The sequence below is a fragment of the Schistocerca nitens genome, chromosome 6, assembly GCF_023898315.1.
Source record: "Schistocerca nitens isolate TAMUIC-IGC-003100 chromosome 6, iqSchNite1.1, whole genome shotgun sequence".
NCBI classification, from domain to species: Eukaryota; Metazoa; Arthropoda; class Insecta; order Orthoptera; family Acrididae; genus Schistocerca; species Schistocerca nitens.
In genome coordinates this window covers 698499065-698517679 of record NC_064619.1, presented here as the reverse complement: position 1 = coordinate 698517679, position 18615 = coordinate 698499065, and the positions used below count along the sequence as shown (strand labels likewise).

The 18615-nt window shown below is 40.0% G+C and overlaps 2 protein-coding genes across 2 annotated transcripts in view; one reads left to right on the top strand and one right to left on the bottom strand.

The window, feature by feature from the left end:
• LOC126263635 (1-acylglycerol-3-phosphate O-acyltransferase ABHD5-like) overlaps positions 1 to 18615 on the top strand; it is a 284682-nt gene that overhangs the window by 145342 nt on the left and 120725 nt on the right. The gene's annotated exons all lie outside the window — the stretch shown is intronic.
• LOC126263634 (DNA replication licensing factor MCM4) overlaps positions 1 to 18615 on the bottom strand; it is a 48306-nt gene that overhangs the window by 1260 nt on the left and 28431 nt on the right. The window contains exons 8-13 of the mRNA XM_049960727.1: positions 15038 to 15232; positions 12483 to 12659; positions 5781 to 5868; positions 5526 to 5686; positions 5311 to 5428; positions 2758 to 2999 (exon numbers count right to left, since the gene is read on the bottom strand). Coding sequence (XP_049816684.1) covers positions 2758 to 2999; positions 5311 to 5428; positions 5526 to 5686; positions 5781 to 5868; positions 12483 to 12659; positions 15038 to 15232 — 981 coding nt within the window. The remainder of the gene's footprint in view (positions 1 to 2757; positions 3000 to 5310; positions 5429 to 5525; positions 5687 to 5780; positions 5869 to 12482; positions 12660 to 15037; positions 15233 to 18615) is intronic.

The following is an 18615-nucleotide window of genomic DNA, read 5'->3' as shown; positions in this document are numbered from 1 at the left end:
TCTGGAAAAAAATTTAAGAACAGAGGTATGAGGAGCTTAATTTCGATTTTAACACCAAGAGTGACAACATTTCTTTCTCATAATGAAATATTTTCCAGCAATCACAATTTTTGTTTCAAACAATAACCCCTAGGATCCAACAAGGCTGCAAATCCAAGGATTTGAACTAGGCGTCCAACATTAATATTGTCATCTACAATGTGCTGCACACTCCTATTTCAGTGGCACAAGCGGCATCAAAGTACTGAATTAATAACCTTTGACTAGGCATTATTCTGTGACATAATGTTAAAGCACTGCAGTTAATCATTAGAAGTATGGCAAGTGTGTGTGTGTGTGTGTGTGTGTGTGTGTGTGTGTGTGTGTGTGTGAAACCATCCAGGCACTTGCCTCTAACAAGGGAACCTCCCCATCGCACCCCCCTCAGATTTAGTTATAAGTTGGCACAGTGGATAGGCCTTGAAAAACTGAACACAGATAAATCGAGAAAACAGGAAGAAGTTGTGTGGAACTTATGAAAAAAATAAGCAAAATATACAAACTGACTAGTCCATGCGGAAGATAGGCAACATTAAGGATACTATGACCCCAGCAGCGCCATGGTCCCGTGGTTAGCGTGAGCAACTCCGGAATGAGAAGTCCTTGGTTCAAGTCTTCCCTCGAGCGAAAAATTTACTTTCTTTATTATCGCAAAGTTATGATCTGTCCGTTCGGTCGTTGATGTCTCTGTTCACTGTAATAAATTTAGTGCCTGTGTTTTTGTGACCGCACCGCAAAACCGTGCGATTAGTAGACGAAAGGACGTGCCTCTCCAATGGGAACCGAAAACATTTGATCGCAAGGTCATAGGTCAACCGATTCCTCCACAGGAAAACACGTCTGACATATTCTATACGACACTGGTGACGGCATGTGCGTCACATGACAGGAATATGTTGTCGACCCACCTAATTTGTACACTTGGCGAACGGGTAAAAAGTTTCTTCTACCTTGCCCGATTTACGTTTTCTTGTGGATGTGATAATCACTCCCAAAAAAGTGATGAAAACATACGAGTTTGTCACATGAACTGCAACAAATGAATGCAACAGTTTCACAGTCGCGCAGTTTTCCCTGTGCTCTGTCAAAACATATGTTTTTAACGTTTTCAAATTTTTCCGTGTGTAGACCATCAAATCCTGCATATGTCCAAGCAGGAAGACTTGAACCAAGGACTTCTCGTTTCGGAGCTGCTCATGCTAACCACGGGACCACGGCGCTCCTGAGCTATTATTGTCCTTGATGTTGCCTACGATGCGCATGGAGTACTCAGTATGTATATTTTGCTTATTTTTTTTCATAGTTCCACACAACTTCTTCCTGTTTTCTCGACTGATCTGTGTTCAGTTTTCAAGGCCTATCCACTGTGCCAACTTATAACTAAATCTGAGGGGGGTGCGATGGGGAGGTTCCCTTGTAAGCACCACCTACCATGATGGCAGCTTTGTGCTTTGTTTGAGAGAGAGAGAGAGAGAGAGAGAGAGAGAGAGAGAGGTGGATTCAAAGCTGCATGGATGTTGTTGTGTTAAATATTAGACACAGACACGCCAAATGTATTTCCACCTTCACTTACACACAGTAAGTCAAAGAGCACTAGAGAAGGAATACAACAATAAAACTAAAAACAACAATACATCAACACACTGCACATTTCACATTCAACATTTTGGTGGCAGCTCAGATAAAATGCAGCTATATTTAGGTCTATACAAAATAAGACTTGCTTTCTAAGCAACAAATGTCCTGTACAATAGGTCTGTTAGCCCAACCAATATATTTAGACAAGATCTATAGAACATCTAAATAAATTTCAATTTGACACACCATGTCAGTCTGAGGTAACTATTCACTCAATGTTAAACATGACAAACTTCTGATAACAAATATCTAACTGTACTTAGTAAAACAAAGACCACAAAATAAATATGAAAATTACAAAATTTTCATGCACAATGAGAAAAACAATTCTTATGACACAAGCATAAAAAACCAATGCATGTTTTTCAAAATTGAATAGACACCCGTATTAAGTAATGTATTTATTGGCATTTCCTTTATAGCAATGAAAAGGAAGTAGAATTGTTATCAAATTGAAATATCTTGAAAATAAAATGAACTATTTTATGTAAGAGATGTATAAAGATGGAAACATATGTAACAAATGAACTACCTTTGATGCATGTATGCAGACTGTAGGAACAAATGAAAATGCCCAGGAAACTTGGAAACTTTGAAGCCAATTTTTTCAAGAATTTTTGCAAGTTGCATCATACTACTTTGAAAGATTTATATTTGAGTTATGAACTTCTCACATATTTAAAAAAAATTACAAAAATCCAACAGTCACGTGGTCTCATTGTAAAGCAACGCTCGTGGATACTTCTTTAATGTTTTGACCTACCAATCCTAGTTTCTACATATACAGATATTACATAAATGGTTTTGAGGTTACATCCCTGTGCAACTGGATAAAACATTTTCTAAATTGCATACAGATGTAACTTCAAAATCACTTATCTAATGCTCAGAGACTTTTCATAAATAAGTACTCCTGAACCATAGACCATCATTGATGTTATACACTAAAGCTTCCACAACACTTCTAATGTCACTTTTGGTACCACTATGAAGTCTCAATTAAATCAGAAAAGAACTGTTTTCAATTTTAAATCTTGTGGCAACATAAAATTTATTGAGATATTTGCTGACCCCACTCACCTATAGGCTTCTTCAACATCCAGAACTTCAACAACTTGAGAAAACCTTACTTTGGCATGAGCTTCAGCCAGACGTATGAGGGATTCCAGCTGGCGAGGATATGCCGTTATCTGACCATGCCCACTGCCTACTTTACGCATGTCGACATATGCTTGTATAAGTCTTTGTGATGCGAGCTCACTTAGTTTTGGATGAATATGCTCTTTGGCATAAACAATGTAGTCTCGTAACAAAGCCATATCCTAGAAAAAGAAAGGTTACATTTCTTTACAGCAGGAGGAATGTTAATTTCGTCAATTGTTAAAGAGTAGCTGTATCAGTTATGATCAATTCGTACCTTTCACTACTCTGTACAAATACCAATTACAAACACTAAGATTACACTGCCAATAATGTCTTTACCTTTGTCTTTCCTTTACATAAATCTACAGGCTTCCTTCACTCTGTTTTCTAAAAAATTGACAATACCTTTTGACATCCAACTCCTCTCCATGTTTTATTTTGACATCCAACTCCTCTCCATGTTTTATTTGTAATGTAGCATTATTGTCATTGCTAATCATTTGAAATAATTATGAATGACTACAAAAGCAATGAGCAGCAGTCAGGAAAAGGTACGTATGACGAGATTCCAGCAGGAAAGACAAGCTTCTTGATAAATTAACCTGATCAGGGCTTTTCATGATTGACATTTCTAGCTTTCAATTTCTTAATGACAATTTATTCATGATGGTTTGTGTTCTTCATAATAGGTTTGGAACTGTTTTCTCAGTGTCATACAACAATGGCCTATGCAATGTCTTGCACTGATGTTCAACAAAACAGTCCATTTTTTTCCTCACCTTGCGCACACTCTTTGTTCAAAAGTATCTGGAAACGTGTTAGCGGGCATTACTATGGGACATTCCCACCTTTCACCTTTATTAAGGCCTGAACTATGCTGGGGACACATTCAAAGAGATGTCTGGAGGCCTGGCAGCCCATTCTTACTCAAAGTCCAAAACAGAGACAGAAGTGATGTTTGACACTGAGATTTGGAGTAAAGTATATGTTCTAACCCATTCCAACTGAGTTCATCCATGGATTCTCTGGAGGCCAGTCCACTTCAATAATGCTGTTGTCCACAAACCACTACCTCATAAAAGACAGCTTTGCGACAGGCTGCATTTTCATGCTGATAAATAAATCACCACCTCCTAACTGTTGCCGAACTGTATGCATATCCTTCCAAATTTAGCATTGTCTTAAGCATAATAAGTGGACCACACCCTAACCACAAGAAACACCCTCATGCCATAACACCACCTTTTCCATTGTTAGCACAACACATGAGGGCAGGCATTCACCAAATCCAAATTCTTCTGCCAGATTGCCACAATATAGCACGATTCATCACTGCCAATCACTTGTTACCAGTCATCCACTGACAAATTATGTAGCTCTTTTCATCACACTGAGTGTCGCTTAGTACTGACCACTGATGTCACTCTGTTCACCTCCTCAAGCATCACTTAGCACTGATTACATAAACATGGTCTACTATTATCACCTATTCTTTTTAACTCCCTAGTCACAGTAAATGTGCTAGCTGGACTGCTGGTAGCAATTTGGAACTCAAGCGATTTCTTCTGTTGATTTCACACCATTTTTTACAAAACACACAACAGTCCCTGTCCATCAGTACATGAAATCTGCATGGTTATGATTTAACTGTAGTTGTTCCTTCACATTTCTGCTTCACAATACTATCATCTATAGTTGACTTGGACAGCTTTAGACGGGTTGGAATGCCCTCGATGGATTCGTTACTAAGGTGACACCCGATGACTAGTCTATGTTCAAAGTCACTGAGCTCTGCTGACTGACGCATTCTGCTGTTCTACTGAAAACACAATACTCCACTGCCTCCTATTATACTAGCAGGTCTGTCCCTCTTGACTCATATGAGCCATGGCACCAATCCTTATTCAATCTTTTCATTTCAGGTTGGTGATAATACAGAGTGTTCCCCTGAAACAACTCTGTCAATACATCCATCACCTTTGATCTGGAAATGACACTGAAGTTCCTTACATTCAATGACATGTACATGAGATTGCTACTTCAATGTAGTGTAAATTGACAATGGGGTGGTCATCTTTGTAGTGACGCACAGCTTCCTTTCCTGTTACGCAACAAACTGCCAAGTCGGTAGTATAGCGTTTGGAAATTTTATGGTACCTTTAAGGTTTATACCTGATGACTATGTTTGGTTTGTTGGGTGCTCAACTGCGCAGTCATCGGCGCCCATACAAAGTCCCAATTTTTCCACACTCCAATCGAACCACTGTCACGAATGATAATGATGATGATAGTCAAATGATGAAGACAACACAAACACCCAGTCCCCTGGCAGAGAAAATCCCCAAACCGGCCAGGAATCAAATCCGGGACCCCGGGGCAGCAACACTAGCCACTAGACCACAGGCTGTGGACAAGGTCTATATCTGAATCACCCTCGTAACATGGACTTTAAAATATGAGTAAAAATAAATAAATAAAAAATGTAATTACCATAAGTTCTTCTTGTTCCCTCTCACGACTCTGATAATAGAGTGAAACAAGATGACGTGCAAGTCGCCTGTCATACACCTCGTTTTGAGGATCAAGCATTAAAAAGATTAGATCAAATCTGAAACAAGATGATTTGAAATACTATTTGCAATCTATTGTTATGAAAAAATGAAGGAAGAAATAAAATATTAAAAAAGCATAAAAATATGTCTTACCGGGACATTAATGTGTGGGGTAACATAATATTTTCTATAATTGTTTTGTTTTTGTTCCACTGAGATTCACAAGGATTTGCTGCAGCTAATATTGAGGTACGTGCATTTAGTTGACAAATAATTCCAGCCTTTGCAATACTTAATGTCTGCTGTTCCATAACCTGTAGAAGAAAAAGAAAGGCATGGAATGTATAACACATCGTATGTTTACAGGTACACCTACTGGTAAGACTAATTAATTTTGAAGCAGCTCACCTCATGTAGGACACTGCGTGTTGAATCATTCATTTTGTCAAATTCGTCAATGCAGCAAATTCCATTGTCAGCCAGAACTAACGCACCCCTAAAGCCACACAGTAAAAAGAACAAGTACTTATTTTAACACGAATTATACCAAGTACCCTGAAATAACGTAGATTCAGAGTAAAACTTAGTCCTGCCTGTCCTATTCTTTAATTACGTTCAGCGTGTTCATTCTTCCACAAGGCCATTTGTTTCTGTATTTATATAATAACACTTCATAAGCTACCCTTAGTACCTGGTGAACAGTACTTCATACTATTATTTGTATTTTCTTTTCTGTTTCACTTACAAATGTGGTGGTGAAAAATCAAGACTTGACACACAAACCGTTATCTTGTTTTTTACATGATCCTTCCACACATAACACAGGAAGACTGCAAAATTTATTTTACAGTCTGGATCAAATATGCTCCACTGGCCTTGCTCAGAAACATTTCAGGGAAAGAACACAGTATATAATTCAAAGATTCACATGTAAGCTCAATTAGCTTTTACATTATGCTTCTTATAACTGAATCACATGGATGCAAAATCTATTAACACAATTCTATGGTAAGTGAAAAATTCTATGCTATGTAAAATGGTGCACATCAATGTGGGGAAAATCCTGTCTTATGGTTATATATACCTTGAGCCATTCCACATTCCTGAAGGTTCTCTCATCTTCTTAATGGTATCTACAAAACATGATGAATGAAAGAACACGCAGTGCATAGTGTATTAGCTGTGTTTTCTCTTTTTGAAACCAAATGTGTATTAGCTGTGTTTTCACTTTCTGAAACCAAACACCGGTGACTTGGTAAAACAGGATCTTAAAGTGATCTGCCCACTCCTAGACACTGGAATGGTATTCAAACACAGACATTTTCTGTAGAGCATCCAGTTTATCTTGCATTACATCCACCTCATAAGCTTTCTTTCAGTAACTGACTTGTCTGTCAAGTACAATCATATCAGGCAGTGGCTACTGGAGTACAAATATTTGGCTACTTGGTCACTGAGCAGTTTCGGTGGAGGCATAACACAGAGAGAGACAGAGAGAGAGAGAGAGAGAGAGAGAGAGAGAGAGAGAGAGATTGTGAAGAGCAAGCCTGTTGTCGTACATGCTCTGTCCTAAGAGCAAGCCTGTTGTCGTACATGCTCTGTCCTGTGTTTGTTAAGACATGACAACTCTCCTCTCAGTATGAGGTACTCAACTGGTCTATCTTAGGGGCACGTCATAGTAGAGCCTCATAGTACATTATTTGCCTTACAGATTCCATAAAGGATGTACAGCTGGGGTAGAGTTATAATGAAGTTGTTTAAAGTCTCTTAGTCTAGAGTTCTGCTTAAAGGCATGTGCATAAAGCTGACGCTTACTCTATATGGCACTTGGTACTACTGCAGTAACTGCTAGCAAGTTTAAGCGAAATGTGGAGTAGTATTTATCAAAGAAATACGGCCAAACAACCTTCAACCTTCTCCGCACTGTTATCCTTCCTGGGATTACAATCTCTCGCCACAGGATTTCAGTATCCCCCAAATGAGTCTCCTGGAGACAAAGACACAAGAAATTTGCACTTGTCAAGAACATCAGTTTCTTAGTTGAATGCTGAAACCCTCTGATATTCCACTGCAGTATTGAAGCTATCTTATCTCTGAGATTTCATTTCATCCTTGACCCTGTCTTACAGGCCAAAATGAGATGCTTGTGACATTTGTAAGATTGCTTGAAAAGCTTGCAAGCTCCTTGACACAAATTTCAAGTGCCATTCCATCATTGGTTGAGCCATGGATGATTGGTCACAAACAAATGTTATGCTGTCATGATCTGATGTTTCTTTTCCCCCTTTTGGCCCTGCGATTGACTGTAATTAAATTGTGCCCTGAAGATTGTGGTGTAACTCTGTTTAGTTGTACTGTTTTGCTTTCCTTTATCTATTATATTAATATGCAAACACTATACCTGGGTCACTGAAACATGTCACTAGACAGCTCATGAGTAGTTGGCTATACTGCAATTGCAAGATTGCAACAGCTGCCACTGCAGAGGCCCACACCTGACAACTCCGAAGTATGTTTTGTAAATGTAAGCCACAATCAGTGTGTATATAAGCCATGGCATAATAATGTATACGCAAGTACAGCAAAGAACTTTTTTCTAACAATGGGGAGAACGATGAAGAAAAAGCATTTGCCAGTACCGTACACAAAACTGGGAAATAAACAACACCCAAAATTAATGACAACGTCTATGAGAAGTCGTTCCGAATTGTTACTGGGATAGGTGCATATAAAAGGTTTCATAATAATGTAAACCTAAGCATACCTAAGAACACGCTATCCACAATCGTAGAACGAAATAAAGGAAAAGATGGATAGTGTACTCGGTTGCAGAGAGAAATTGGTAATTCAGCAGCAACTCCATGCAGCTCTACTTCACCATAATCTTAATCGGTGCCAAAAGCTTCTTCGCCTTTGTTATCAAGAGGAATCATTAATTGTTCATTCCCGTCTATAGTTCCATCTATAGCCTGTGCTGCTTTAATGAGCTTACCGACATTGTCTATTTTCTTTCTGCACGAGGCATCATCTACAGCAGTGCGACATTCACATAGCAGCCTTTCCACTTCTGTTATTGTAAAAGACTTTCTACTGTTTTGAATATGAACATCGTCATTTTGGTGACAGCCTTTAATAAAGAGAAACTGTAGGTGACGTGATAACGCAACACAGCTATAAAGAATCAGGCGGTCGCACACTAACACACAATGTTTACACAGTAGCCAGCAACATGGTAGCATCAACACCAAAACCAGCTTTTGTTGCTGTGCTATAATTGGTTCAGAAGACACAGTGCCTCATGTTCCTGGGTTGTTTGTCAATCATACTGCCAAATTTATGGCACTTGTGGGATGACCTTGAAATGACATGTTTCAGCAGCCAGGGTGCAGATTCTTTGGCTATGCCTTTTTTTTTGGGCACTTGTTTGTTAACGGCTGCTCTTCAGCAACTACGTTTACAAATGCGGGTTTTGGGGTCATCAGTTATTGCTGATGTTCATGTTCTAGCATCATCAGTCTCTGGTGTAGGTTGTTTAACAGTGTTTTGTCTTAAATATCATTTTCACTTCCATTTGTGGTATATGCTTCTTGCCTTTATTTCTCATTCCCTTCTCTTTTATGAAAATGGGACACATGATTAGAAGGTGGATAGGCTTTTGAGCAATTATACAGACAGGTTGGATAATAGGGTGGTGGTTAATATATGTACAAATGAACTACATCTCCTGCAATGTTTTACATAAAAGATGACTGTGTGTCCATATTATTGGCATTCAATGCAATGTATAGATTTGGTATGAACTGTCATCCAAGCAAATGAATTCAACTGTAAAATGTTCTCGCAGCATGGATATGCTGACAGGAAAGTTAAGGATTAATGTATAGTCACTATCAGTTCAAGCCCCGACTAAGGATGGAAATTGGCTGCATCCTTTTCACTGGAATCCCACCTCTAATGACCTTGTTGTCGACATGATGTTACACCCTAATCTTCCAACCTTCTTTCTTCAATGAAATCAGTCCAGCATTTTTCATAAGAAAATTTAGTGAAACAACAAAAAAACTTTAACTATGAACAACTCAACGAGAATTTGAGCCCTAGCATTGTAGAATAAAGTTCAGTTCCTCAGCGCCTTCTTCAGTGGTGTACACTAAAGGTGAGAATAAAGGCTACAGTCTGTTTAAGCTCACAGGGGCATGAGCCATGGGGGCAAGTTGTTGGGAGTAAGAGCGGTATAAGGATGCACCTTGACATTTTTTATATTAGGTGGTCAGTGGAATACCACTTTGGGTGGGAGTGTGAAGGCTTGTGGGTAAAATGTTCCTCAGTTTGTGGCGCAATGATTAGCAACAAAAGCAGGGGCTAAGGTTACTGTTAAGTTCTCTGGGTGATACATAATAATGAGGGAGTGTTGGGATTAGGGATATGAGGACCCACTGAACCTAGTCACAAACAGATTTGCTGTGACACACACTCACACCCCTAGCCCTCCAACCACCACCATGAAACAGGAGCTCCCAACTCATTACCAAAACTGGAACATCTTAACCATATCCTTTACCAGTGTTTCAACTACATATAATGCCCATAAATGAGCAACATTCAACTCATCTTTCCCAAAGTGGTATTCCATCATTTCACTCCTTCTACACTCACATCCTCCTCTCAGTCCTTTTTTCTGTTGTATATCCCCTTTGCAATCCAATTCTCCACATTGCTGTGAGCCATACGTAACACACCTGCCTGCAACAGAGTGAGATCACTGGAGCCGCATTCCTATCCCATGCACTTTTCTACTGCGCTCTTGCAGCCTTCAGCCACCCTTCCCTCTAACTCTCCCTCCTGCTTGCCACCTCATTTCTCCCTTTGTCCATTCTTTCCAAAACAGTCCCTCATTGCAGACAAGCTGCAGTGATGGAACAACGCAAGTGGCCAGGACAATGCAACCATATTTATGTATTTTTTTTTTCACTTTTCCCATTCCTGCAGCAGCTCTCTCGCATCAATGTATATAATATCATATTAGCTCATAAATCCGAACTTCACTAGAGTGAAGGATGCAATTTTACAGTTACATCATACTCCTCAACTACTTACTTCATCAACTCTTGTTGCCATGACTAGAAGGGTATCATTTTGCGATCTATCTCTTGAGTACAATGCCTCTGCAATCCCTTTTAAATTCTCATAGAGAGATGGTTTTTGGAGGTACCTTCATCTCGTATGACATACTTTTATAACCAGATGTTAAGGAAGGAAGAGGAGTGTTTAACACCCTATTGACAACAAAGTTAGTTAAAATATGAAGAAGTAACACATGCAGCTGTGAAAGTAAGGATTATTACATACACCCACAATATCATTTGGAGAACTGTGCCCAACACCAATAAAATTTCCTTTCACAAATCAACATCTTTAGCATTCTAAAATTTTAATTAAGCACGTATCGCTCACCAATAATTGTTTCGCTATAAAAATGTTTGTACCCTCTCTGCAGTCTCAGAATTTGAACCATATCCCCAGTCCCTTGACACACAACATTACACCATCATGCCTAACGGTAGTCACTCATCCTGTTGAAATGCTACAGCTACCAGAGGAATGGTGGCACTGAGTAGGCCCATTTGGTATACTATAACCAAACTCAGCAAAGACTGAGGTGTCATTTGTCCCACGTCAGAAGATTTTTTATGTTTGTTTCAGAAATACCTTGAAGGCAACAATCACTCAGTAACTGTAAAATCATTCAATAAAAAAGTGTACACCATGCGATCAAAAGTATGCAGGCACCTGGCTGAAAATGACTTACAAGTTTGTGGCACCCTCCATCGGTAATGCTGGAATTCAATATGGTGTTGGCCCACCCTTAGCCTGGATGACAAGCTTATACTCTCACAGGCATACGTTCAATCAGGTGCTGGAAGGTTTCTTGGGGAATGGCAGCCCATTCTTCACGGAGTGCTGCACTGGGGAGAGGTATCGATGTCGGTCGGTGAGGCCTGGCACGAAGTCAGAGTTCCAAAACATCTACATGATTCAGATCAGGACTCTGTGCAGGCCAGTCCATTACAGGGATATTATTGATGCCTAACCACTTTGCCACAGGCCGTGCATTATGAACATGTGCTCGATCGTGTTTAAAGATACAATCACCATCCCCAATTACTCTTTTGGCAGCAGGAAGCAAGAAGGTGCTTGAAACATCATTGTAGGCCTGTGCTGTGAAAGTGCCATGCAAAACAACAAGGGGTGCAAGCCCCCTCCATGAAAAACACGACCGCACCATAACACCACTGCCTCCAAATTTTACTGTTGGCACTACACATGCTGGCAGATGACGTTCACCGGGCATTCGCCATACCCCCACCCTGCCACTGGATTGCCACATTGTACCGTGATTCATCACTCAACACGTTTTTCCACTGTTCAGTCATCCAATGTTTACACTCCTTACACCAAATGAGGCATCATTTGGCATTTACCAGCCTGATGTGTGGCTTATGAGCGGCTGCTTGACCACGAAATCCAAGTTTTCTCACCTCCCACCTAACTGTCATAGTATTTGCAGGGGATCCTGTTGCAGTTTGGAATTCCTGTTTAATGGTCTGGACAGATGTCTGTCTATTACACATTACGACCCTCTTTAACTGTAGGCAGTCTCTGTCAGTCACCAGACTAGGCTGGCCTGTTCACTTATATGGTGTCTCTTCATGTTTTCACTTCACTATCACATCGGAAACAGTGGACGTGGGGATGCTTAGGAGTGTGGAAATTTCACTTACAGACGGATGACACAAGTGACACCCAATCACCTGACCACATTCGATGTCCACGAGTTCCACGGAGCACCCCATTCTGCTCTCTCACAATCTCCAATGACTACTGAGGTCACTGATATGGAGTACCTGGCAGTAGGTGGCAGCACAATGCACCTCATATGAAAAACATACTTTTTTTTTTGGGAAGGGGCGGTCCAGATACTTTTGATCACATAGCGTATATCTGAAATTGGCTGAATTACGTCCACTGAATCAACAACTAGAACTGCAGTTTCACAAAGAAATGAACTAAACATGTTTATAATCAATTAAAACAATAAAGTCTACTTACGTTTGTAGGACAAGTTGTTTTGTCTCAGTATCCTTGGTTACATATGCTGTAAGACCAACTGCTGAAGAACCTTTACCCGATGTGTACTGACTACGTGGAACCAGATTGAAAACATACTGCAACAATTGGGATTTACTTGTTCCAGGGTCTCCACAGAGAAGTATATTGATGTCTGCTCTGTGAATGTAAAGCAGGATAAAAATGTTCTGATTAACACACACAAAGAATCTACAAGTTTCAAGAAATAGTAAATGTAAACTTTCCGTTTGCTAAGAAGCCCGACAATGCAAATTATTTCGTACAGTACAAGAAGAGAGAGAAAAATCAGCTTGAGAGAAAGCAAACATTAAGACTCATTAAAATTAATTGCATATATTCAGTAACAGCTTAATTCACGGTCCCTTCAAGTCAAGGGTCTTTGAGGCTTGTGTATGATAGTTATGCTGGGTTTAGTAAACCCAATGGACATCCAGATGGATGATACGTACGTATCAGTATGTGTAGCATCTCATGCATCCAGCGGGTGCACCATATGTACGTATCAGTATGTGTAGCATCTCATGCATCCAGCGTGTGCACCTTTGGCAGGAACAAGGCTGATATCACAGGCTGTCACATGAGACTCCATAGCAAGCCAAATACGAAGCCGCTCGATGGGGGTCTCTGCCTGTTTGCTGTTATGCAACTCGCCTGTACATGTGGATTCTACAATTGTTTACTGTGTGTTTAGTGCTACAGTAAAACAACTTGTCGATTCCCCACCTCCACCAACATGGAATTTTGGTTACATACTATTGCATTCCAAATTATTCACTGAATGTGAAAAATTGGGAGTTGGTGGTAAGGTCTTATGGGACTGAACTGCAGAATTCATTGGTCCCTAAGCCTACACACTACTTAATCTAACTTACACCATGTACAAAACACACACACACACACACACACACACACACACACACCCGAGGGAGGACTCAAACCTTCGACAGGAGAAGCCGCACGGACTGCGACAAGGCACCTTAGATTGCACAGCACTGGATGTGAATTTCATGTCAACAGCTGCAGCTGGTATAGATTTATTACCCAAATGTGACACATCATAATTTGTATCACACGTGGAATTAAACCCGGATTTACTGCTTATCATAAGTGGTCCCCTTAACCACTTTTGACTACTTGTGCAAGCTTCCCTGGCCCAACCCAAACCTCCGTATATCACATTTCACGTTTCATATTCCTACCTAGGTCACCCTTTAAGCTTACAACATTAACTGATTCCCCTTTAGAGAATGACATCACCATGAGGAATCGACACCATTCTCAAGTCATATGTAAGTGGGTAACATATGTTTGGAGTTATTTCATCTAATCTGAAACCATCCAATATTAATTTCGATTGTGGCTTGGATGAATATTTCACGAACTATTATTACTGTTTGGTTGAAGGATTAATCAATTTTATGTCATTGTTACAGAATTTATTTGCATTCAGTAGGTGTTGTTTCTATGTATCACAACATTGGGCTTTTATGATTTTTGCATTCTGTATTGCAAGTAACTACTGGTATATGAAAGAGCATGTTCTGTAGCATTTTGAACCACAATAAAGATAAAAAACCAATGGGAACTGCATCCAGCAGTCTGGAATTGAGCGGAAAGACCAAAGTTGAAATGCACACAGCTGAATTCTACAAGAGACGCAGCACTTACTATGGCACTTTTTTTCTACAACATATGAGTTAGCAATGCTTCAAATTCAAGCAGTGGGTGAACGAACACTTGTATGTAACAAATGAGGTAACAAAATAGTGCTAAAATTTAAACCAATTGGTAATGAGTAGTTCAAGAAACGACTCACAGGACGTTTAGTTGTAAGAGGTTAAAGGTGCCTCACATTACTTTGAATTTGAAGGTCCAGTATGGAATGGAGTAACTATATGGAAAAGACAGACTGTTACTCCACACATAAAGAAGGCACTGAATGGCAGATGAGCACAACAAGAAAAAATATTAAGAAGTTTCAGCTTTCTAACTAAGTACACAAGAAGTAGGGGCGGGAGTGGGGAGCTGGGGGAAACGAGCACACATGACGCGCGCGCGCGCACACACACACACACACACACACAAAACTGCCGTCTCCAGGCACTAAGACCTCACTGCATCCAGGGTGAGCACCAGCTAGGCTGGGGTGGGTGGTGGGAATATGGAAAAGGTGTGGGGAGGGAACAGTGAGAAGCAGGGATAACAGGGTAGAGGTGGAGGAATGAGATAGTGCTGCCCTGTAGAAGTGTGAAGGCACATAGTGGGGACAGGATAGGGGTGCTAGATGCAGCATTGGGAGGCTGTGATTGTGGTTGTGACACAGGGTTGGTGGTGCGGAGGTGATTGGAGAAGCCAAAAGAGGAGGGGAAAGGACTATGTAGCTGGGTGGGATAGAGGGCATGTTTAATACTGGAATGGGAGTGAGGGAAGGATAGCAAGTGAAGGACGGGGACTCCAATAGGCATTCCCATTACAAAGTTTCTACTGCACCCCGTGCAATAGATTACAGCACTAACCTGAAATTTCCTCTTCCACTGTTGGAGAAATTCTTTTTCGTTCCCCCAAACAGTTGTAAGAGGATACCCTTCTTTATATCTTCATTTTCATAAATGGATGGAGCAATTGCATGTGCCAAGCGTTCATAAATATCATCCTTCTTTGACAGAGCTTCCAAGAGTTCAATTCTCTCTGGTGGGAAGCGGTGAGCTTTCCTGTGAAAACACAAAGGAAACTTAACAGAGTGTACACATTTAATGGAATACCAGAATTCTTATTTCCGTCATTCGATTCCTTGATTTACTGGATTATCAGTCTCACTGACTTTTTCAAACTACACTTTTTTAAATGACAATGAGTGTATTTAAGGCATAATCCATATCAATTCAGGCAGGCTAGGAAAAGATCTTACCTTCATAGTCTCGGATGTTATTGAATTTAGCATATGTTAAAATGAAGGATTAAGTAAGGAACACTATATTATTATTATTATTATTTAATTTCTGCTCTGAGATACAGCCCTCCAAGATGACACAGCGAATAATTTTGGAAAAATATTTAAAATGCTGTATCTCTAACAGTTCTAGATTTTTTTTTTTTTAAGATAACTGCTTTATGATTACAAAGAAACTCTCCATTTGGACTTACCTGTCAAAGTTCTTTTACTATAGCGTTCTGATCTTTTTTTTTGTAAGTTATGGTAATTTTTTTTCTCAAAAATGCCAATCCATAAAATTTTGATTTTTTTCTGTTGGTTAGTACCATATAGTTCCACATTCCCTGAAAAGGAGAGCTTCCACTTTTTGGTTGAATAGGTTCTATAAACAATTGAAATTTTTGCCATACACAAAACCTCTTATTAACACATTATCACATAACAGGACCATAAAAATGAAAACCTAGCCTTATTAAACATAATTTTAGTTTTGAAACGTGAGTAAGAGACTCATTTTTCAAGCATTTTAAACAGTTCCAAAGACTTAAAGGTTTCAATTTATAGAACTTCTGTGCACTCGTTTTGTACTGAAATTAGCGAGACAATGAACTAAAAATGCGTTCCACTGCTTTAGTATCTTCCTTTGATATAGAGTGATGCCTTCCTGTTGAACCAATAGGAACTGGAGCACTTACAATCTTCAAAACATTGTGAACAGGAAGCGAGCACTGACAGCGTTGTTGCTGTCCTTCAGCTGGAAACCTATATCCAGCAACTGGTCCAAGTGGTAGCATAAGGTTCACTACAATTTCGTTTAACTCATAACTGGTGTCTATAATCTGCAATCCACCAGTCACAGTCATACAAACATGCCACAAACATCTCCCTTCTCAGGTTATGGAACTGAATATTATCCTGCTGTTTCCAAGGTGACCAAATGAATTAAATTTCTTCTTTCTTGCTCTTTAAATTGCGTGCATTATGAGTTCGCCCATCTCTGAGTCCAAAAGTGTGTCTTCTGAATTCCTTTCACAGGAGTACTTTGTTTGGACCATTCTTTTTTTCTGTTCACGGAATTCTTCGATTTCCTCTTTGGACAAAAGAATGAGGGCTGTGGATGTGTAAGATTTCACGACTCTTGTAAAAGCCTCAGCATTCTGAATCACAGCTATATTTGGTCTGGAAAGATTATGTTTTGTAGCATGATGCTTCAGCAGGCCTCCTACACCATCACAAAGCCCTTCCCATGACCAGTACCACTGTATACCCAGTCAGTTGGCAAAAGCAACTTACTCAATTCAAACAGCTGGTAACGATTTTTAAAATGACTAGGAGCATCATCAGAAATAATGATTATCTTCTCTGCCCCTGTTTGCAGTTGAAGAATTTTGCTCACTGCTATGCCCTGTGTCATCACTTATAACTGCAACACTTGTGGTCTTATCATAGAATGAAGGCTTTCACGACAGGTGTTGTCATCACTTAACACTTCCGGGCTGAGATGTCGTGGACCATACATAAGACTACCCCCTGATGACTGCGGAAGGCATCCTCCGATTGTCCTCTGAGGATGCCTTCCGCAGTCGAAGGCGAAACATCAGGGGAGAGTCTTATGTATGGACCACGGCATCTCAGCCCGGAAGTGTTAAGTGATGATATGTGGTCTTATTTTGAATATATGTCACTCCTGTAAAAACTGAAACCGGGTCATTACTCCAATGATACCCTTGTACTTCTTGTGGGAGAGTTACAGACCAGTTCTCAGCAAAATCACAGTGAAGCATTAAACGTAGCCTTCCAGACCAAGTGTTTGTATAGACAGTCCTCCCTTTCCAGGGCAGTCACCACACTGTTGAAGAAAACAAGTCTCTTGCCTTATGTCAAAGACTACCAATGACTTCACATGCCCAACCAAGGTGCCGTGTCATATGTCACGCATTCCAGCAAGTTCTTCAAGGTTACGACACAAAGTTCAAAATTTGTGCAGTGTCAAAAGAAACAAACATCTCTAGGCAGATGTGGAACTACCCACTTAGGTCGTAGTGCATAAAATTTTAATCTTCCAATATCTGAAGTTGTACAGTTACTCTTCTAAATTGCTGAAGTTTCTTTATTACTGTGAGTCATGTACCTCTTCACTTCACAACTTTTTGACCTTCAACTGTTACAGTTACAGTGTCTTTTTTGTTGGCACTCTGGCACAACAGTCTCATTTATCTTCAAGATAAAATGACCGCACTATTTGAATTTGAGCTGCTTCTACAGGATGACCACAATAGGGATGTAATCTTCCAAACACTCCTTTAACAGACCTCACATTTCTTGATTTGTCTACCATGTACTTGGATACTTATGGGATGCGGTTCAAAATTGATTTCTTTGAAAATGTATCTGGAATAATACTTAAAACTTGAACCTTTTCACTGTGAGATGCACAATATTCAACAGCTGAATTGATATTTGTGAAAAATTCGTAACAAGAGGTGTAAGAGTGCTTTGGTTTATTTTCTTCTGAAGACTGAATTTCTACTTTGAAGAGTATGGTCAGTTTTTCTGTAGTGTATTCATCCATACCTTTAGTAATTTATTTGCACTTTCTTGATGCATAGAGCTTATGACTCAACTTCACTGACCACAGTTTCTTAACAGGACTAACACATACCTATGTAGTTGACTGATTCAGTGTATTTAATTCTTCCTCTATTGTCCGCCCCTGGTAGCTGAGTGGTCAGCGCGACAGACTGTCAATCCAAAGGGCCCAGGTTCGATTCCCGGCTGGGTCGGAGATTTTCTCCGCTCAGGGACTAGGTGTTGTGTTGTCCTAATCATCATCATTTCATCCCCATCGACGCGCAAGTCTCCGAAGTGGCGTCAAATCGAAGGACTTGCACCAGGCGAACGGTCTACCCGACGGGGGGCCCTCGTCACACGACATTTCATTTCATTTCTTCCTCTATTGATGCAAAACTGCATCATCAGCACCATGGGGGGCTTCACCTTGTTCAGACACTATCATTGTTATCATTCTGTCAAAACATTTTGAACACAAAATGTGGTCACTGGAAACATCTTCACTTTGAAACAGTCTTCAAATGAGAACACTTATTGCCAACCTTAACGAAGTAAGTTTTTTGTTTGCCTTATTGTTGTTGTTGTTGTGGC